Here is a 23228-nt window from a genome sequence, read left to right on the forward strand (position 1 = left end):
CTTTTTCCTTCTGTTTTTTATTATGTGGCAAGCAGGTTTTCTATTTCTTAAATCCAACTGGACACCACATAGGTACCTCAGAAGCCTTTAACAGGCCATATTATACTGCAAGAACACTACCCAGAGCAACCCCCCACAAAAAAGGATAAAAATATGTGCCCACACAGTTATAGATTCCCTTCCATTTTTTCCTACACATTGGACTTATTTTCCCCGTGAAATGCCCTTTAAAAGACAGACTGTAATGCACTGTCTAATCCTACATAAGAACTGTTGTTAACAGGTTGAGGCAGTTGAATTATTAGAATAGAATGGAATGGAATGGAATGGAATGGAATGGAATAGAATAGAATAGAATAGAATAGAATAGAATAGAATAGAATGTATAACACATCTGGTTCCTCACAGACTCATTTAATTTAAGGACATTGCTATACTTTTAGACCACAGTTTCTCTGGGATGCCTTCAGGATTCCATGCTTTCTGGCAAGGGGTGCAAAGAACTTTTTTAAACCTCAGTGCACTACTGCAAGATGTCTCCAGCTGAGTTTTCACATACTATAACATATCAAACCTCTTGTCATAGCTGAAAAGAAAAGGCACCAAACATTCAGCAGGGAATCATTGAGTGCCACAGTGGGACATCAGAATGTCCAGAAGGAAACACAAGCAGGAGACAGTCCCTCTGCTCCAGCTCTTGCTTCCCACATGCTACTTTGATAGTATTAGCAGCATTATTGTGAAAACACAGCCGTCTGTGACACACACAGAGGCTCCTCTCAAAGGCACAGAGCATCTGGGAAATGCCCCCTCATGCTCCTCAAGCCATGCTCTCGTGCACTCTTTAAATGTGTGCTCAGCACCATGTTCTGATTTAACTTTGACAAAAAAACAAGCAGCGGTGCTTTGGGACCAAAACTCAATTTCACTGCTTTCTGTAAGAATGGGATACAGTTTGCTTCTTAGGGCTGAGCTGGTAAGGAAATATTTGTTATGGCAAATATAGTTTTATACAGCGGGGAGACCAAAAATTTCATACTTCTCTGGGCACTGCTAAACATCTTTTCAAAGATTATAGCAAACTCACTAACCTCACAGAAAACTGTCCCAGAAAATTTCACCAAGGGACATGTTGCCAAAAGACAGTCAAAAACACAACAGAATTATGCTCACTGGAACAGAAATGCTGACTATTGTTTAAGGTTGCCAGGACTTAACTGAATAAATTAGGGGGTAAATTAAGTAAAAAATCCCTGTAAATCCTTGGAAGACTCATTACAGAAATCACTGTGGAAAGCAACACCAAACCTTTAGAAAATAACCATGAAATTCAAAAAAGTTTGAAAAAATGTGAAAAGGAGAGGCAGAATAAGTATCTTTTTTTTTAAATAGACATGCTTTCAAAAGTATATAAAGAGTGACAGCAAGAATCTGCAATTAGGCTAGTGTGAAATAATTCTGGCTCATGTACAGCCCAGTCTAAAAGAAGATTTGACAAACCCACATGAGCAACAAGAAACAATCCAGTTGACAGAGGAATTCCAAACTGACGGCCAAGATCCTGGCACCTCCAGCCATAAAAACCTAGTGGGAGCCTGGAGATGAAAAATGCTGAATAAGAGAAGAATCTGCAAATAAGCCATTATGTCATATCACTACACGGGCTCAACTTTGAGATCTGCAATTTTCTCTGTCCTGGCCATGTGTATATGAAAATAGACACCACAGACAGCCTAGGAAGAAGCTGCTGTAATCAACCCTGCTCTAGCTCTGGTTCAACTAAAGAGAACTATATGGATAGAACAAAATTAAACAAGACTATTTTGATTAGATTGTAGCAGAAAATAAGAAGTTTAAGGAGGAAAAGTGAAATGAATGAATACTGCAGAGAACATTACTGAACATGACCATCAGCAGGCTTCATCAGATGTGACCAGAAAGTCCTGCTAGTAACAGATATCCAGCCAGTATCAAATTCATTGTTCAGGAACACTTCTGAGCATACAAAGGAACCTCACAACCATGGATGGCTGTATTTATTGGTTTTTCTTGACAGAAGGCTGCATAGAAATCAATGGGTAGTAGTACTTTTTCAGTGAGTACGAGATATAGAACAAAGGCTGATCCAGTACCCAGTGGAGTGGACACCTGAGAAGAGGCAAACCAAGGGTTATATCAAGAAAGCCAAGCACTTCTTGCCTCAGACTTCACCAAACAGGTGAATGGTGAGCAGATGGTTATAAACTAATACCATCAACAGAGGAACACCCTCTGAGCATTAGAGAGCAGTATTTGTCCATGGTGATTGCTTTCCAGTTAGCTGTCCCTCATCTCAGAACGTTTAATGGAGTCAGTGTATAGCTGGTTGTCCTTACAGCCACTTGTGCTGAAAACCTGCAGAGAGCTCCAGTTAGGCAGAATTGAAAAAGCAAATGTATTGTCTTTGTCTGAATAAAAAGAAAAAAAGAAGAAAGCAAAAGAAAGGAGTTGTAGGACCAATCAGCTTAACTTCAGTAAATGAAAAAAATATGGGAACAAACCCCCATTTGTAAGCTCATAACTAAGAACAAGGACATGAGTAAGAGTCAACCAGGATTTGTCAAGAACAAATCACACTAAACCAATCTAATTTCCTTCTTTGGCCACCCAGGGCCTCAGACACAGAGCAGAAGCAGTTTGTACCATATATCTTGGACTTTTGGCACTGCTTTATGTAACATTCTCATAAGAAAAAAAAGAACATGCCACGTGGGTACAGACCATCTGGAAATCGTACCTGGAGGGTAGTTATCAAAATGGAAAGGTGTACTGGCTAGGTTTCTTGTGATCTGTGCTGGAGCTGGTACCAGTCAGCATTACACTCTTGACTTGACCAAGAGAAAAAGCTGTGCACATAACATTTGTGAATTATATCATGTTAGGGAGGACTAAAAGGAAGCTGGAGGAAGTTAGGGTCAAAATTGAACATGATCATGGATGAGTGATCCAGAAAAGAAGAAAAAAAGAGTTAAAGCAAAGAATGAGGAGGCAAATCAGAAAGGCAAGGATCTGTACGTGGGAATGATCATCTGCACAAATGCAAGATGGGAAACATCTGGTGTGAGAGCAGCTGCACAGAAGACAGCTGCAAATTGAGTAAGAGTCAAAAGTGTCCTGCTGCTCTGAAATAAGGAATGCTGGCAGGAATAAACAGGACTACAGCATACCAGCCATATGAAGGGCTCCTTCTGCTCTGGCCCCAAGGAGGCAACACCTCAGCTGGAGCACCCTGTTATATCTCCAGAACCCAACACCAACCAGCCAGATGGGAGAGCAGGGGCAAGGGGCAGAGCTCTTGGAGATGCTGGGCAAGAGCTGCTGATGATGCAACACGTCTGGGAAGGGATGGAAGTCTTTACATATTTCAAGGCTGCTGCTAGAAGGAGGGAATAACCTGCTCTTGGCGGTTCTAGAGAAAGAAGCAGTGGGTTTGCACTCAGAAAGACAGTTTCAGGTTAATATTAGTGAAATACATACCAGTAGGGGTCCTGAGGAAGTGGACTAGACCCTGGAACCTCATCTGCTGGAGATCCTTAAGAACAGGAAGAATAAAAGCTGTTGTGAGAAACATCTGTTCTATTAGCCTATGTCAGGGTTGACAGAGTAGAGACCCTCCTGAGTTTCCTGTTCTTCTGCCTTACTTTTTCTGCCTGTACAAAGTGGGTTCAGTGGCCTTTAGTTCTGACATGTAGCACTGGGTACAGAAAGTTAGAGGGACAGAGAAATTAAATTAAATTAAATTAGTCCCTGCTTTTATAAGAAGTTCAAGGTTAATTACACTGAAAATGCAAATGAAGGATCTGTTCCAGACAGTGAGAAAATTCTCTCTGACTTGTATTGTCCTTGGATCAAACCCAAAAAGAAGAGCCTGAATTAGTTTCCTTGAGAATTGTTAATGTGTGTTGAATAAAATACAAAATTACAAAGGAAATAAACTTGTCTGTAAAAGGCCTCATCCAACACTACTCAGGGTGCTGTTGTCTGAGTTTCAGTTTACTCATCTAGATGTATCTATTGTCTTTTGCCATAAAAATGACTCAATCTGTCATCAGTTTACCAGACTTGTTGAAAAGGGTAGATTTGTCCAAAAAATTTTAGTTCTGCTGTGGTTCATTTCTTTTTCCCATTGACCTATGTTGTATTGTGTCATATAATCAATCTCGTGTCTTGTGTAAATGCACAAAGAATTTGTTATGTTTAACAACAGTGTGTAGTACATTTTTTTCTTCATTGCTGGTGGAAGATCTAGGAAATTACTGGCCAGACACTGCATGTTCTGCAGTTTAATATTTCAAGTTAAATTACAGTTCTAATAGCTGACATTCAGTGGCAGCCTTATTCATCTAGCTGCTGACATGAGTCATTTCAGGATGATGTGTGCGACAGCAGAATTCTCATCTAGTTACTCTGACAAATAGATGTCTTGCAAATAGCTATGGAACAGTTAAATCTTTAACTCTGTGCTCACAGCTGAATAATTGAATATGTATTTAGCCTGTGTGATTCTCTCTGACTGTGGCTCCAGGCTGAAAATACTCTGCTGAATCTGTGCACATTCGAGTATGGTAAACTACAATAATTGTGGAACTTATAAGAATTTCCACATCTAACCATGCTAAGTTTAGCTCAGTTAGAAGTCTAAAACTTAGTCAGAAATGTCATCTAAATGAGGGGTAAAATATATGGGCTGCTCCATGACTCCAAGGACAGATAAAGGCTCCTCTCTGCCTATCTGCCCCAAGACATGCACTGAGGAATCAGTAGTCCAATATCTGTCTCTCTGAGCAGCAGCTGCCTGCATTGCTGGCTATTAGAGCACTTTTAAAGTACAGCCCTCTGTCAGAATGCAAATGAACTCAAGAAAATAGCAGTAACTCTGGCAAACCACAGACTCCTCTGATGGCCTGGCAGGTTGCTAGAAGTGGCCTTGAGCACCTTCACTAAAGAAAAAAGGCTTAATTTTAATTAACACTGGCAGACATCTCCTTTTGGAGTTATTAGGTCAGACAGGTATCAGATCAGATATTAGTTCATGTTACTCATGAAAACATCCTTTCTGTGTTTTGGGAATAAAGTCAGAACTGTCTTCTGTTGCACCAAGGCAGGCATTTCTAACTGAGAAATGGATGAATCCAAGGGTTGCAATAATAGCCAAAGCAGTGTCTTTTTCACCAAAATGAAGATCTCAACAGAATTATTCTGGTCTATGTGACAGAAAACTTTTTAAGTCAGACAAGAATTTTTCTTCTGAGACTGAAACTGAGTGTATACAGTGGCAAATAACTAGATAATCAGGATATTCACTGGAAAAAGAAAAATCTAGCCCCAAATTTGGGTCAAATCCCAAATCTGCTGCTACTTATGTCTTCATTTCATGGACATTTCTGCAAAGACTTCTCTCCTTTTTGTTGCAGACCAAGAATATTTTTGAAATCTCAGAAAATTCCGTAAAATGAGATTATTGTTCTCCATTAAGGTATCACAGCAATCATTACTTAAATATTTTTAGCTGCCTAACAAAGACTTGCTTAGAACTGATTCCAAGTGATGACATGCTAATGGAAAGCTTTGTGTGCAGCAGACATTATTTGAGCACAGAGGTTCCCCTCCCTCCCCCATTGCAGTTTGTGATAGACTCCACTGATCCTGGGACCTTAGCAAACTGTTCAGGAACACAAGTGATGTTTTAGAACATCCTCTAGTCAAAAAAAAAAAAATACTAATCCCCCAAAACTTTAATTCTTAGCAGGACAACTTAACTTGCTAATTTCTGAGACCTTATTTTAGAGCTGCACCAAAAAAGGAGAGTAATCTTTTAAGAGAGTCAGTGGGGTTTCCATTTGATATTATCCCATGACTTGAGAAAATTCCATCGCTGCTACAGCTCTCAAATGGATAAAGGAAAGATATTTTCCTTTATTGTTGATGGTGTCAGAGATATAATGGGAACAAGGGAGAGAGAAAGGAAGATAAAGGCATGATTTTCTTTCATTTTATAAAATTGACCAAGGGAAGCAACGTGTGAAAATTTACAAAGAAATCACAGACATAGTGGCCATAATAAGATGTCTTACCACATACTCTGGAGACATGGGGAATATATTGAGCTTTAACAGGAAAGATGAGCAACTGTCACTAAATCTCTGAGTAAATCTACTGAACTCTAGGTCACAGCTGCTATGTTCCCTCACAGGCATAAATTTCTTCTTATTAATAAGCCTTTCTACGTGTACCTCAAAGGTATCTGATCAAAAATTTCTCTGGCTCTGATTTTGCATTGTTGTTTGCCCTCATCCTGAAGAAAAGCAAACTGTATCTATGTATGTAACTTCTGTAACATCTCATCCTTCCAATATTTCAATTTATACATCAGAAATAGATTTTTTTAAAAGAAGAAGAAAGAAATCCTGCATGTAACAGAATATATTTTAAAACAAGAACCCCAGATTAGAATTCAGCTGGCAAGCCAAGAGGAGAGGAATGAATATCAACATGTGAGGATCACATTAGGAACTAGAGCAGTGGTTCCATAACAGTTTTGGATTGCTATCAACCCTCAGAATTTCTTATGGACCACCAGGCATCGTTATCATCAAGTTTTTAATTGAAAACACTATTTAAAATAGTGTTTAATGCAGCTCTGTGGATTAGCTGTGAACCCTTTAGTGTGGCCTCCTGGACCACCAGAGCTCTGCAGACCAGGGTTTGGGCAGCCCTGGAGCAGACTGCACACATCGTACACCCCAAAAAAACACCTCTGTGGCTGAGAGCAGGAGCACCATCCACTCAAATAATGTGTACCTTCAACCTTCTTGGGAGCTGAGGAACACAGAAGCCTTTTGTTTTTTCCCCTACCCAATGTTTCTTTTTTTATTGCTTTGGAGAAACAGGGAAATGGTACCAGACCTCAGTTTCTGATTGTTTCTTGTAGGATCTTCCTCATATCTGGCAATGATGTAATCTTTCAGGAAGTTATCTATGAAAATAAGAAGTATAAATCCCCTCCTACTGTGAAGTTATCTTTCCAGAATAGTTATGAGATCTATGAATCCAAAAATTAAAAAATTAAAACTAGCTTCTAAGTAGTTTGGTTTTTTTTTCCCTCCTCTGAAAAATTTGTTCCTTTTTTTCCCCTTCCCAAATCCACTAATGATGTTGGAGCTCTGTGTGTGGTCATTAAAGCATTTCAGCAACTTTCTGCAAATTCTTTACAGTTATTCTTTGGCTGCAGCACTACAGGATTGTCTGTTTATAACCAGAGAAACACACAGAGGAAAGCACTGAGAAGGGAACTTGGGGGGGAGTGCTATAAATAAGAGCAGCAAGACACCATGATCCAGCCCTAAGTGAAATCAGTGACAGAGTGTGGTCTCAAATGAGAGCAGGGATGGGCTGTAGCTTCTCCTCCCATCATTCTGCCTCCTTGCACCTCACAGGCACCTCAGGCAATCAGTACAGAAAGGGGCCCTATTCACCTGTCCTCATATACTCCTTATCAACAGCTGTTACATGGAATTAGCAATCAGGAACCTTCACAAGCAGCAGCATCACAGAAAAAAAAAAAAATCCAGAATTCTTTTTCTAAATTAACTCTTTTTAAAATAAGCTTGTGCTTCCATGACAGTATCTTACCTATTTTGGAGAGAAAATAGTGCTGTCACTGCACTCCTATGGCCTTTTTATGCTCAACAGCTGTGGTAATGCAGAGGTTTGAGTGAGAGTGGGAGTGGAAAAAGGTCACTTCAGCAAAACTAATGCACAGGAGAAGTCTGCAAGGGAAAGGGGTAACCTCTACCTTGAAAGAAAATGAAATTTACCCAGTTCTTGTCTCTATAGGTCTCTCTTGCAGTACTTTACTCTCAGCATCACTAATAGATGCTAGTGGGGCATTTATAAAGTTACATTAATAACCAGCCCCATTTGTGTCCTAGGAGTATTTTTGTTGATGTTGTCTGAACAGTTCTCTTTTTCCACCCAGTGCCAATGCTTAGAGGTAGCTATTAACTCACTTTTTATTGGTCTGAAACAGATAAAGTTCAGCTTGCAAACCTGACTAGACAGTGTGAAAACAAACCTTGTGGCCTCACCTCACCACTGTCCAGATCCATTGCCAAGTGAAGGAGGTTTAGGTGGGACTATCACACGGCTGCATACCTGGGGTAATACACCTGAGCCCAGCCAAGCATTTTAAATATGCCTGGAATTCTGTCAAGATGAGAAATCCACACTGAGGGGCGATGCCCTCCTCACACCTCTGCCCCGACCCCCTTTGCTGTAGATGTTTGTGTGTACTTTAAGTGAGTACCTGCTGCCTTTCTGCCAACCCATCAGCTTTTGGCTTCTCTCCACAGGAAGCAGGGAAGCTGCGTTCACCTATGCCATTACTGCTGCCGGGGTTGCACACGCTGTCACGGCCGCCTGCAGCCAGGGCAACCTCAGCAATTGTGGCTGTGACCGAGAGAAACAGGGCTACTACAACCAGGAGGAGGGCTGGAAGTGGGGAGGCTGCTCCGCGGATATCAGATACGGCATTGAGTTCTCCCGGAGGTTTGTTGATGCCCGAGAAATCAAAAAGAATGCACGGAGGCTGATGAACTTGCACAACAATGAGGCTGGAAGAAAGGTATTCCAGAAAGGATGAGGGATTGGGGACGTGTGTGCTGGAGGACGGGGGGGAGGCTGGCTTGGTGGCAGGAGGCATTCCCTGAGAATTTACCCTTCTCTCTGATGCTATCCTGCACCCAAACACACCGGATGGCATCTATTGTTCACCTTTTTATTATTTTTTTTCCTGTTTATTTTTATTCAGAGCTGGCCATGTATTATAAATACTCCTGTAAAAATTCCTGCTTCCTAAGCCTTCTTTCCAGCTCCCCCTGATACCAGGGAAGACTTTGCTGGATCTGTTTGGCATAATGATAAATCACTGCTTTTCATCCAATTTGCAAAAAAATCTAGCAAGGGATGTTGGGGCTTGTGATGGGACAGGAGTTGTCTGCATTACTCAACAGCACTTCCAGATGTTTGTTCCAGTTGAAACCCAAAATACTTGTTTGACTCCAGCTCTAATAAAATACACATAATAGTACCCAATGCACTGAGCAGATGCACAACTGTATCTTTGTAACTACAAAGCTACAGAGAGCTGCATGAGAAGAAACAGCTCCATGTCTACAACCATGACTGAGCTGCTTGTCATGGAAACAGTAAAACATCATGGAGCTATGCTGATTTATGTCCACCAACAATCCTCATAGCTTTCAAAGCCTGTCCTTTAAAAAGTGTAACAACGCTTTCTGCACCATAGATACCTACCTCAGGAGAGATTGTAGTCTTAAAAGTTTTCCTTCAGGAAAAGCCCTCAAGCATTGGAAAAATCCAATATACCAATATAGCAATCCAATAAAATCTTCCTCCTCTAGTCCCCAAAGTAAGACTGCATTTTCCTCCCCTAAAACCATGTGTGTTTTCAGTCCTGCACTGAGCATTGGGCAGAGAGAGTAGAATTGGTTGTGACAGCAACACTGCAATTATCTTACTGCATGGATCTTGCTTATTAGCAGAGTTGCGTTGGCCATGCACTGAAATTGAAGGTTCTGCATGGGCAGGAGTTCACTGGGATGGAAATACTACATAAATTCATAAATTCAGTGTGGTGAGAGAGGCATAATCTCAAATGTAGAGACAGTATTGGTACTTCAGTGATAGTTCACGCTGGGGTCTGCAGATGTACATGAGAGCTGACTGAAGAGCCAAACAGAAAAACAGCCTTGAGGGGCACAGCCTTTTTTTCCTAAAAATTGCTGCTACAGTGTAAAAGAACTTCATCCAGCAGTTGACCATCACATTGGAAGGCCATCTGCAGGTCTGATGACTTCGCTTAGGCTGGGAACTTCAGCTCAACATCATGAATTGTGTTTGGAGGCAAAAGAAGATGGAAACCAACTCTTAAACTTGCCAGGGAGAGTTTATTACTGCTAGATGCATTATCATCCCTGCTTCAACTGGCATCCTTTGTGGTATGTGCTGTGCCATCCCTGTGGAAATCTTGATGCAGTTCCTGCTTTGAACATGTCACACTCTGGATGTGAAAGAGGGACAAAAGAGCAAAAGCAAATTTTGAGATGGAGAACAGTGAAGTCTCAAGGACAGAAAGAGGTCATTACATGAACCAGGCACTGATCATGAGTCCCCCAATTCTAAATACAGCCCAGTAACCACTAGACCACATTGCTGATTCTTACTAAGCACATTATATTTTATTTTTCATCAGAATTTCATAAGCAGAGGGACACAGGCAAACCAAAGAAGTGCATGCTTTTACGGATACTTCTGATAGCAGCATTCACGAAAATAAGTTTTGTTTAACAATTCTAAAATATTTTTTTTGTTAATGTTCTTGCAAAAAACCAAATTATAATACTTTCATATTTTAAGAAAAGAATAAAAACACTTTCAATACTGACAATATATTTCCCCCATTTTTAAAAAGATAAATATTATTTTGGAATTTTTAAACTTTTCTGTTTCTAGCATTTTTCAGTAGTTATTTATACCCATAGCTATTCATTATTTCATTGTATGGTTTCAAAAGCTAAGAATGACTGAAAAGATTTGGTTTAGTTTTTTTTGTTTTAACTATAATCCATCAAATCCAGAGGAATGTGCTAATATAAAAGATGGTCTTGGGGATCATGTTTGGAAGTAATGTTGGTGTTATGATATGTATTCCCATTAACTGAATATTCAGAATTGTACAGTAAGTAATATTTGGTAATTTTGGTTCTTATGAGATAATTTGCTATTCATATAAATTAGACATTTTGAATTCAAGACTGACTGAAACTTAAGGTTAGAACAAAACTCTGGAGCCCAGGATATACTTTCTGTGTTTCTGGATTGGACCATTACAAAAGCAGTTACAGAGTTTTCTGCAATTTCAATGTGAAATCACAAGTTCCTTCTGAGAATCCAGGCAAACTTGAAATCTGACCTACATTCATCTGAAATCTGGTAGTTTTGGGGGTCCTTGGTAAACCTGCTCACAGGGACACACAGGGATCAGGGCCCCTCTCAGCTGGGGCTCCTCTTGAAGTTGAACATCCCCAACTTTCGAAGTTGGGAAGAAGTTGGAAGGAAGCCACAGCTCCCTTGCTGCACACAGGATACTGAACTCCATGATCTTGTGGTCACTACAGCCACGGCTGTCCCCAACCTTCCCATCTCCAACAAGACCTTCCTTGTTTGTCAGAGTAAAGCCCAGCAGCACATCTTCCCTCCCTGGCTCCTGGTGCAACACTGAACCTCCATCCTTCTCCTTTTCCCTTCCAAAACCCTCCCAACACAACTGGGAAATGCTTGTACTGCTCTGAGAAAGTCTGTCTGTGCCACCCTGCTGATCTGTCTGTGGCTTGTCTCAAAATTTGGAAACACTTTGGAGCCAAGCTTCTGGTTCATGACTGCTATTGTAAAGAACCAAAGTATGGATATTTTATATGTGTTATGAATAGGAATAAAAGGTAAGGAGGAAACCACAGGCAACTCAATTTATTTTTTAATTCCTTCAATGCTTCAGAAGTTCTCAAGTATTTTCAAATAAGGTATTTTCAACCTTAGAGTGGTAACGGGCAGTAAAGACAGTAAATGCAGTATATGCTTTTGTAGCTTGCTTCAGAGATCACAGAACTTTCACCATTTAAAAAACCCTGCATTCACATCTGTAATGGTAAGGCTTGCAGCTCTTTTTTAGTCATACCAAACTGCCTTTTTGAGTTTGCTAAGAGGAACAGCTTTTAGCTAACTAATGTGGCTACCTTCCTTTTAGTCTTCTTTTAGAATCTCAGAGCCTTCTATGACAGAAACATGAGGAAAAAAAACCACAAAGAGCTCCCAACCCCACATACAGTAGTTTCCAACTTGCTCTGAAGTGGCCCTTGATGACTTCACTAGACATCTGCCAGGTGGACAGAGGTTCATTGCTAGGATCATTAGGCAAGACTCTGGCCACAAGTTTTGCCCCCCAAGCAATTATTTTAATGTTCTCTTATGCCACCACAAGGACTTTGTCATGGGCTCACAGAAATCTTGTCCATTCTCAATCTCTCCCAGCACTTGTCCCACACATGCCTGGCTGTCAGAGGGGTTTTTAAGTACAGCAGTATGGCTCTAACATTTTGCCTTTGTTGGGATGATCTCAAAAGCTGCTCTGCTGGTATTTCACTGTTGCTAAAAACAGAGACGAGAGGAATTTCTCTTTGTGCAACAAGCAGCATGCTGTAAAAATAATTGCACAAACTTTACAAACAGATGAGGGGAAAAACAGTCTTGAGGGGTCTTTTACTTGAGCCTAGGGCTGATATGTTCAATAGAACCCTCTAATAAATTATCTCCTTGGAAAAAAAATTACATTTAGGCTTCTCAGGGAATTCCTGATGACTGGAATGAGTCCTCCAACTGCCCCACACTGCATCCCTTATGGCTTTGCATTGGATTTCTAAGAATTCCTTCAGCTAATGGCAGATACACAAAGTAATAAATTTGCAGTGATGAAATCATAATCTGGCCATTGGTGTAATGTGGCATAAACAAATGCTCAGGGGTTCCTGGTGACACAAGACTCTCCTGATGGAAGATTTATGCCTGAGGGTGATGCAGCACTGCACAGAGTGAAAGAGCAAAGGAACAAACTTCCCTGTCAGTTCCTAAACATCTGCTGTGATTCAGGATGGAAAGTGCAACTGTGGTAAATGAAAACAAGGCCCCAAAGGAGGACTAGTAGAAGTCTAACACAAATGTTGCTGAAAGAATGTTTTGTTGCAAATCTGAAGGATTACAGAGAGATCTGTGGGCAAAACTTTGACAGAGTAATGAAAAATTAAATACCAGCAAACCAAGTCAGCTTTGATGCTGTTTTATGAGACAGCTTTCTACCATGTATTTTTAGAAATAAGTATCTTTATTCTAGGATAAATTAATTTAGAGTAACATCTGGAAACACACATCATTAAGCTTTACTTTCTGTTGAAAGCCTCAAAACAATGACCATCTCTCACGGGGAATGTCATTTATAAAAATGGAGGTTTCTGTTTGTTTTTATGGGGTGGGTTAAAAGAACAAACTGACAAAGTGGTAGCAAATTGCAGCTTTTACCAAAAAGTAGAAATGTTTCTAAGAGTTTATCAATCAATTAGGCTCTTACAATAGACAGTGACTGTGGTTGTGTGGAGAAAAAACTGGCCCTTCCAGAAACACACCCATCACACTGACTGCCAGCAACTCAGCCTGACACCATCCCAATATTTACTCCTTTGTGACAGCAATGGGTCTTTCCTCTTGTTTTTTTGGATTGCCTGGAAGATGACAAGAGCTTATATTACATATGAAACAATAAGAGTGTGGGGAACAAATAAATAATTCAGGCCCTCCTCAGAAGAGATTTTTCAGTTACTTGGGACAACATTTCCACCAAAGCCATGGCTTTTTCTCATGGTTTCTAGTGCAATAGGCCTGTGGTACTGGGAAGGAATTTTTTGCTCATTTGCTTTGGCTCTGAACAGCTAATGGGGTGATTTGTTGATTCCCATTCACTACATATATACAAATATAAAGATATAATATGATATTATAATTGATATTATATGGTATGGTATGATGTGGTATGATGTGGTATGATATGATGTGATATAATATGATATATACATACACAGACACAAATATATGTAGTGGATGTGCATGTAATTATGGATATTTATACATATTTATGTGTACTGTCTGTGCATGTATTATGTAAGCCAGAGTTAGCTCCCTTCACCTCACATCAAGCATTATAATTAATCAGCTCATTCCTGCAAGATGCACAGTGCCTAATATGCCCATACTGTCACCTGACAGGATGTAAAGATAAGAAGCAATGCCCAGAAAAAGACTTTGAATGAAATGTTCTGAAGTCACAGTGGAGGCTGAATTCCAGTTTCAAATGTGAAAGCCAGCTAATTCTATGCTCTTACAAGACTAAAATATTCTTTAAAATGTGACTTTGTTTTCTAAGTCATTTCAGGGATGCAAAGAATGTTACTTTCCAGGTTTTACAGCCTCGAGTCCATCATTTGCTGAAAGTTTCTTTCTCTAAAAGTGACAAATTATTTCACTACACATCCCTTGTGAGACCACTCATGAAAGAAAAGCTTTTGATAGTCGTGCTTCATGCCATCTTTCCACTTAAAGTGATTTGCAGATAGTTATATAAATCCAATTTCAAAAATGTTGGTGTTACAGCTTGGGTGGGTTAGATGGATAACTAAGGGCTTATCCATATGTCCTGAATATGCAAGCTTTGGCTCAAAATCTCTTGAGGGTAGATCTCCTGCTTCCAGTTGGGCTGGATTTGTTAGCTTATTTTTTTATTCCAGAAAGACACCCTTAACACAGACTGCCAGCAGCTACATCTGGTACTACCCCTACTTTTTGAACAATTTGCTTTAAAATTAGAGGGGGGAATTTACAAATATTTTAGGACTTGCTAAATGGTTTTATTCAAGAAGTGTGCATGCCCATGCATACCATGTAATGCATGCAAGGCATGTATCAAACATCTAGTGAAATATCACTGCACGACCTCAAACCTGACACATCTGTTCTGCCTGACAGAATAAAATTACCAGTGAAATATTTTTAACTATTTCAGGTGATGTTTTACCTTCAAGGTTTACAACAAATTCCATAGAAAAGAGAGTGGAACACTGCAAACATACTTGCTTTGGGGATGATTGGGAGGATGCTTCTGAAGGAAATTGCTTTGCAACATTTCACTGTAAAAATAATATTCAGAATACTTTAACCAATTGGTCAAACAGCTATTTTCTCTTCTCCTAGAAAGTAGAGGGGAAACACTGATGGATTAGGCTATTCATCCTCATAAGAGTAGAGATATCCATCTAATGGACAGCAGGTTGCGAAATGCCGGGTTAATTTTCATGGTAGCCAAGAGGAGAATTTTTGTAAATAGTGCAGTGGGCCTTCCTCAGTTTTTTCAATGCATTAAGTCAGGACACTGTGGAAGAGGGTGCCTTACCTAGGGAGGCATGTGGAGGGCAGGAGGAGGTGAATTGATACCTCCTGGCACCCCTGACAGTGCCCAGCCCTGCTCAGCTGTGGCCTGTGGCAGGGAAAAACCACCTCATCCTCACAGTGTCCCATGTCTGGACAAAGCAGAGGCTCCCTGCTTCAATTAAACTAAACAATAAGAAAAACAGAGATGTGGCATGAGCAATAAACACAGTTACTCAGTTCCTCATCCCACATCCCACAGAATATGAATACTGTTGTGATGCTTGAAGGAACAGCTTCACAGAGGAGCAGAGACAAAACCATGCAGCTGAAGTACCCTTATTCCTCTCCTGCTGGCTCCAAGTTCCCTCTTCACAGGGCTGGGCACAGCCCAAGGAGACACACCATGAACTGCTCAGTTTTGGGCTTTGTGATCTGCTATTAACAAAGAGTAATTTCAGGACATTTGTGTTAGAACAGTAGCATTACACCCTACTAATTTTAGCTACACCCCTGCCTATCCAAGATAAAAAAACCAAACCCAAACAAACTTGAGCTTGGATTCCCAGATGGGTGCAGGAGACCAGCATTTTGTCAGCAGTGGTGGGCCCCAGGCTGCGCTGAGACTTGGGTTAGCCAGTGTCCCCACATCATCAGCAAACCATCAGCTCTGGTGGCTGCAGCTGCATGAGCATCAAAGAAGTGGTGACATCTTGTGACCAGAATTCGTCTCTTTTGGTAGTTATTACCCAAAACAAAAGTTGATCACTTGCATATTTCGACGAGGCAAAACTCTTCAAGTCTTTTGTTTCTTTTTGATACTCCAGTCAAAAATTTCTATGGATTTTGTTACATTCAACACTTGGTCAAACAATGTGCATTTCCACTGAGGGAAAAAACCAGCAGGAGTAAGCCAAAACACACTCATACACAAAATGTAACTATTGTTTTTAAATACTTTATCCAAATAGGATTTTTACTATGTACAGAAACTGTACCTGATGTTATGCAGTTGGGTCTAGATATGGAATTTGAAAAAATTAATTTCTTTTCATGCGTATCATTCTGCTTTATTTTGGTCTTCACAAGCCTTTTTCTACTTAACTGGCAGCAGACAGCACTCAAATTACATTTAAAATGTATGATTTATATAGGTATAAAAAGATGTGGGATTAAGAAAGCTTTAATGTTATATTTCACAATTCATGTAACAAAGTAGCAGCAGTTAGAAAATTTTACTTGGCAAGACCATACTGGGGTGGGAGTGGGCCTGTATGTGGAAAAGGGACCTGAGGAATGTTCCTGTGATTAATCTGAGGCAGCACAGCCCAACGATGGGAATTTGCTCTGGGAGGTAGATCTTGCTGTAAACCATTCAAGATTAGATACGAGGCACTGACATATGACAAATGAAACTGCTGAGAGAGTGGCTCATATGAGCTAATGATTTTCAATCTTTAATTAAGCACCTAGCTTGGCATAGTGTCTTAGATTTGAGTAAATAAGTACCTTTATGGTTCAGGGTCAGAGCTTTGATGGGAATTTTTGCTGAGGAAAACTGAGCTGGAGAGACTTTTAGGAAGCAAAATGTTGGTTGCTCTTCATTCAGAGAATTGAGCAAAGAAGGTCAGATCCGGCCACCTTTGCCAGGTCCCTTGGCACCTCCCTGGTAAGTGGGAAGCTGCTCAAGACACCAAGCAGAGACACATTCCCCTGGAGGGCCAGAGCATGCTGGCTTGTCAGGGGCACTCTGCAGCATCTGGGTGGAAAGAAGGGGAAAAAATGTTGCTCAGAATCTGCTTAGTTTGGGCCTTGTATTCCCTAACCTCCAAGTTTTTGGGCACAATTTTATACCCACAGCTGACTGTGGGCACACAAATTACAGCATTCAGGAATTTAACTACCTGATGATTGGGCCTCTGCTCAGTGTTGTAACCCCAAGCATTCCACATTCATGAGAGAAGCCTCCAAAAAAATTAAAAAAACCTGCAAGATTGGCTTCAGGAGCATGAATTAATACTTTTTGAAACTTCTGCTTTTTTTGAGCCTGCATGGCTTGCATTTGCAAGCCCTCCCACCATCAAAAACAGTGGGAATCTTTGAAAAAACACAGCAGTGAAATCAGGTTTCTGCTCACCAAAATGAATCACAAAACTAGACCTTCAGAAAGACAGTGGCAAAAAGAGAAAAAAAAAAAATCAAGGCTTACAATAAAGTTGCTGGAGGTTGTACTATATATAATGTACAGTATAATGTGTATAAACATCAGCATCTCAACCAAATGCACATAGGCAAACAATTATTATATAGACAGACAGACATCCATACATAAATATACATTTGTAAAGATGTCACCCAGGACACTGAAATGGGAGATGTTTGTCTTTCAGGAGCAGTGACACTTTCTAATGTATCAAGGCAGCACATCAGAGGCTCCTCAGCATCCACAGTGTTGAGCCCACAGAAGGATAAACAGCCTCATGAAATTCACCTCCTCCCACTCTCTTAGCAAGTTACTGACTTGTTCTTTTCAACCAAAATGCAGGCACATATGTAGAGCATAAAAAAAGATGTACACATCACCAAGAGTTACTCCCCAGTGAGGAGTACGGCTCAGGGGTGACAGATCCCATTGGCAACGCTTTCCTGGAAATCCTTGGGTCCCACTGCTCTTTGGTGGAGGTGTAAAAGTTGCCTCCATCCACCTCTTGTCATGGATTTTGCTGCAGCTCTTACAGCTGTGACTGCATGTTGAGAAGACTGTAGGAATGGGTTAGTTTCAACAAAACAAAACATTTTTCAGAAATATCAAGCACAACTTCTATGCATGTTTATATACACCTACAAACACATCTAAATATCAATAGATTATTTGAACCCAGATTTGTGAAACAGGATTGAGATCTTTTTTGGGGGTCTTTGGAAAAAGACCTTCTTCACAGGCCAGAAATGGATACAGAAGAGACCTTGGAGAGCCTTAAAAGACCCCAGAGCATGTCAGAGTGCATCCATCTCACTGCCACTGGAATGCTGCTGCTGCAGCAGAAGTTGGCAAGTTTTCTTTTCTACCAGTATGGAAGACAGGAAGGTGATACAGAGCATTCCAGTGTCCACAAAAAATCCAGCTCATCACAGCCTTGGTGAATTTCTTCTTTTAGAGCAGTTGCAGCTATATGAATTTCTTCCCCAACTCAGTCAACCTTGCTGGGAAAGACCTTTTCTGCCTCTGATAGGATAACTTGGCCTTGACCCTGGTAAAGCCTGTGGTTCCAGAAGGTCTAAGGTATGACCAGACTGAGGTCAGACCTCAGCAGGGACTGCAGCTCCTCTGGAGGGGTGGTGGAGGGGAAGGTCCAATCTCTGCTCTCTGGGACCAGGGACAGACCCCAGGGAACGGCTGGAGCTGTGTCAGAGCAGGCTCAGGTTGGATATCAGGGAAAAAGGTCCTTCTCCCAGAGGGTGTTGGGCACTGAACAGGCTCCCAGGGAATGGTCACAGCCCCAAGGCTGCCAGAGCTCCAGGAGAGTTTGGACAAAGCTCTCAGGGATGCACAGGGTGGGATTTTGGAGTTGTCCTGAGCTGGATTCGAAGGGTCCCTTCCAACTCAGGATATTTTATGATCCTTGCATAGGTTGTTGCTCAGCTATCTTATACTTGCTACCGTATGTTGGTAAGGAAGAATCAAATCCAAATATTCTCTTTAATATTGAAACCCCAGAAATTTGGGAAAAAAACAAACCATACAATTTAAGTGAAACTCAAACAACTCAGGAGGGTGCCCTCTATTTGCAGGGATAACCAGATCTGTACAGCTTTTATTTTAAGGCCAGTTTCTGAAGCAGTAAGCATTTTTTGCTCCCTCCTACTTCATTATGCTATTGTACTCAGATTTCGGCCCTTTTATCCTTTGCCCATTTCAGTCATGTTCTGGGATCTGCAGCGAAACCACTACAGGAGATGGTCTGCAGCATCAGTAATGCTTTCAGACAAGCTCGGTAGCTCATATTTCTTTGTTAGCATCCCATTGCGAAGGGGAAAGATCAGCTCGCTTTGTTCTTAGGCCTTGATTTTCATAAGCTAATGATGACTGTGGGTGTAATTATGGTCAGGCTTAAGTGGTAGCACGAGGGCAGGAAAACAGAGAGGCGCTTCCGTGGGGCTGGTTTCCCTCTGCTGCACACTTGGAGTGAAGTGGGAGGACACCACCCGCCTTCCCCCCAGCACAACCTGGCCCGGGGGAGGAGGGATGTGCCAGGCGTGGCATGGCTTGGCTGCAGCAGAAAGGGCAGGATGACAGCCTGAGCACCCGCCAGTTTGTGTCCCTTCTGACTCTGAATTAAACCCCTTTGGCTGAACCTCCTCTATAGCAGCAATACATTTCTCCTCGGCTCGCTGTTGATTTCTCTTCCCCTCTAATGTATTATCATTACCCTGGTGGAAAAAAATGTATTTATGATTATTGATTACTGATTATTCCCTTAATAGTTGGACTAAATACTGCAATGAGTGCTGCTTTTAAAGGAGACGGGATTATGTGGGTGGAATAGTCTATAAGTTTACCACTGGTGGTATAGGTATTAGTATATAGGCAAAATTTTAATTATGCAGTGAATCATAAAATGGTTTGGGTTGGAAGTGACTTAGAGATCATCTAGTTCCATCTAGTAGGCTTATTCAATCACACAGTATATACTGTTCTTTTCAAGCATTCTTTGATCATTACTTAAAGCAATTAAGTATTTTGAATCTTATGCCACTTAACCCCCAAACCCTTCTTTTTCTGTTTTCAAAATGAAAATGATTTGAAAAATTTGAAGTCTCCTGTGGCTCTAAAGAAATGTTCTCTAAAACGTAAGTAAATATTCTCCAATATTTGGAAAAAGAATGGAAATATTTTTCAAAAAAACGACATGACACTGTATTTCCAACCAAGGTGCCACTTGAAACAAAATGTGTTATGAGCATTCTGCTGGGAGGTGAGAAGATTTATAAGCATGCATTCGAAAAATTTCAACCAGGAGTAATGAATACTATATAATATGAAGTAAACAGACTGAGGTTCAGGCAGGCTTACAGTATTGTTTTCCTGCAGTAACAATATGCAAATGTCTGTACACATAGGTCCTCGAAGAGAGAATGAAATTGGAGTGCAAGTGTCATGGAGTTTCGGGTTCCTGTACAACTAAGACCTGCTGGACCACGCTCCCCAAATTCAGAGAGATTGGATATATTTTGAAAGAGAAATACAACGCTGCAGTGCAAGTGGAGGTGGTACGAGCCAGCAGACTGAGACAGCCAACCTTCCTGAAGATCAAGCAGATCAAGAGCTACCAGAAACCCATGGAAACGGATTTGGTGTATATCGAAAAGTCACCCAACTACTGTGAGGAAGACGCTTCCACGGGGAGCGTCGGCACCCAGGGACGGCTCTGCAACCGCACCTCTCCCAACGCGGACGGGTGCGACATGATGTGCTGTGGAAGAGGCTACAACACACACCAGTACACCAAGGTGTGGCAGTGCAACTGCAAATTCCACTGGTGCTGCTTTGTCAAGTGCAACACGTGCAGCGAGCGGACAGAGGTGTTCACCTGCAAATAACGGCGCCAAACGGAGCGAACCGCCACCGGTGAGGAAAGTGGAGTACAACAAACAACGACAGCATCATTTTGCACATCTCATCCCTCTTGGGGAAAAGAACCCCAGCCAACACCACAACAACCACTCCCTCCCCACTACTACTTATGCTTCTAAGGATGGTGCATTTTGGCTGGCTGGCTGTTGTAACTGCTTTGGAAGCAAGGGCAACAGGATTAAGGTGATGTTGACAACCACATGAAACTTTCTCTCTGTCTCTCTCTCTATTTTTTTTTTTAAACTACAATCTGGGTGTTGTAGAGTTTTCTTAGTGTTTTAAATTATACATATCAGAGAAGCTGATTGCATTGCAGCTCCCATGACATTTAAAAGGAAAAGACACTTTCTCCTATTTTAAAGCAACAAAACTGTCTAGCCCTGTGCAAAACAAAAACTTTTTAAAGGAAATGAAATCTTCACTGACTAGACCACAGCATTCTCACTGCAAATACCAAAATTTCTAAGAAAGCAGATAGAGAGAAAACAACTGGTAGGGAGCAAAATCTATGGCAGAAATACTCCACTATCAGTTTGGAAAAAAAACCCCAACAAACATTCACAAAATTACATCAGCTGCCAGTGACACTGGAAGTCTTTGAATGAACATTAAAAATAATTATTTATGTTTTTATTAGTATCAAAAAATTCTAAGCACTAACGGGTAGCTATGTCTTAATTCTGTACTAAATGTAAACTTATTGGAACTCTGACTTTATGACTTTTGTATTTGGTTCTCCCTAAGTTCTTTAATGCTACTGATCTGTTGTCACTCCACTATTAGAGAGTTCAATTACTGTAGGCCTTAAGGAATTGCCAGAACTGAGTGAAAACATCACATGAAACTTTGGTAACCAATGTTTGATATCGGCATTTCCCACTTGCCTCCTGAATAAGAATGATTTTTTTTTGACTCAGGCCTGAGGTGTGGAGCACCTGCTCACAGCTCCTCATAGGGAGTTTTAGGATACAAAGATGGGCTTCAACAAATATCAAAGGTTTTGCTTTGACATTGAATGCACTGGTAGGATCTTCCAGGCATCGTGTTTTGCCTTTAATGGTTGAAAGTTAATATTTCCAAGACTTTCAAAAAGCTTATGCTCAGAAGTCAAAGTCTGACAGCTGAGCTCTAGGTTGCTGCAACCTCTGAGCTGTCATGGCTTCATGAACATAAGAATGCCAAAATTTGGGTTAGTCTGTGTCATCATTATCTGAAGGTCGGCAATAACGTACCCCCTGGTAAGCACATGAATGTTAAAAGAAAGAAGCTCACTTCTTAATAGCACTCAATCCTAATTCCCACACCTTTTCCCTATGAGAGATTTTAAAAACAGCCTCAGATATTTTACTGCTGTAAAAATCTAGTGTTTTAACCCCAAGAGCCCAGATATGCCCACTTAGAACACAGCCCATTTAACCATGTAATTGTTTCCTTGTCCCAAGGGTCCCTGCCTGATTTTCTGAAAACTTGGAATTAAAAATTTCCTTACATCTGCATATCTGCATTTTTAGCTTTCGTTTCATTTCATTACTGAGCTGGAGGGGCTGCAGAGCCCTGAGCCCTCCCCATCTGACACAGAAGCTCTTGTCCATCCACATGGTGCTCTTGGGGCAAGGGGCTGGTGGACCTGGAGCTCCACCAGCTCTTGTGCTGGATACCTGAATGAGCCAGAATTACCTCTGTGATTTGTGGACCTGTATTATCAAAAGTAACTAATGATTTGGGGACCTTCATTTGAACATTTGTGAGGATCTGCCTTTCTGACCCCAAGTATTCACCCTCTGAAAGTCATCCCCATTTGATGACTCCCTTACAGAGCAATGCAAAATTGCCTTTTTTTTTTTTTTTTTTTCCAATGTTGCTGTTAATTTCTGAATACCAGCCCTGGCATGAATGAGTGCAACTTCACAGAAGTCAACAGGGACCCCCAAAATACTATACTCACTCCATGTAATTTAAAGTCCCTTGGATTAATGGGTATTGTTGTTGAATAATAGTGATAATACTGTACTTTCACTATATTCTTGACAGGAAGCAAATAAAGCTCCCAAACACAGTAATGCACAGTCTCATGGTACTAGGTACTGTAAATATATTAGAATAGTATTTGTTAAGTACAATTGAGGGATCCAATTAAGTTATATTATTGTATATCGTTTAAATGTCTATAGAGTATTTTAAATTATTGCGAACTACACTGCGTTTAAAAAAAAAAAAAAAAGAAAAAAAAGGAAAAAAAGGTTATATATTATAACATCAACCACTCTGAAAAGTGGACCAAAGTGACACTTTCTCTCTCCCACACCCCTATTTGAAATAGCTCTGTCTGCTACTGTAAGACCACTGTAACAATCCCATGACTGGGTGAGCAGTCTAGAATGTAATGTTTCAGAGCATCCTACAGAAGCTTGTGGAGGTGCAGCATTCCCAAAGGTGCTGTATGGCACAAAGCAGGGGCTGGCAGTGGGAATGCCTGGACTTTGAAATATGTCCCATGGAAAAGTAGTTT

The 23228-nt window shown here is 40.8% G+C and overlaps 1 protein-coding gene across 1 annotated transcript in view; it reads left to right on the forward strand.

Moving 5' to 3' along the window:
- Nucleotides 1-20685, forward strand: part of WNT7B (Wnt family member 7B) — a gene marked incomplete at both ends in the record, with an annotated part of 93057 nt that extends 72372 nt beyond the window's left edge. The window contains 2 exons of the mRNA XM_083860123.1: nucleotides 8391-8662; nucleotides 20206-20685. Of these exons, the coding sequence (XP_083716249.1) occupies nucleotides 8391-8662; nucleotides 20206-20685 (752 nt within the window). The remainder of the gene's footprint in view (nucleotides 1-8390; nucleotides 8663-20205) is intronic.
- Between the last annotated feature and the right edge of the window lie 2543 nt (nucleotides 20686-23228).

This window comes from Zosterops lateralis (genome assembly GCF_965231275.1).
Source record: "Zosterops lateralis genome assembly, chromosome: 4".
NCBI lineage: Eukaryota > Metazoa > Chordata > Aves > Passeriformes > Zosteropidae > Zosterops > Zosterops lateralis.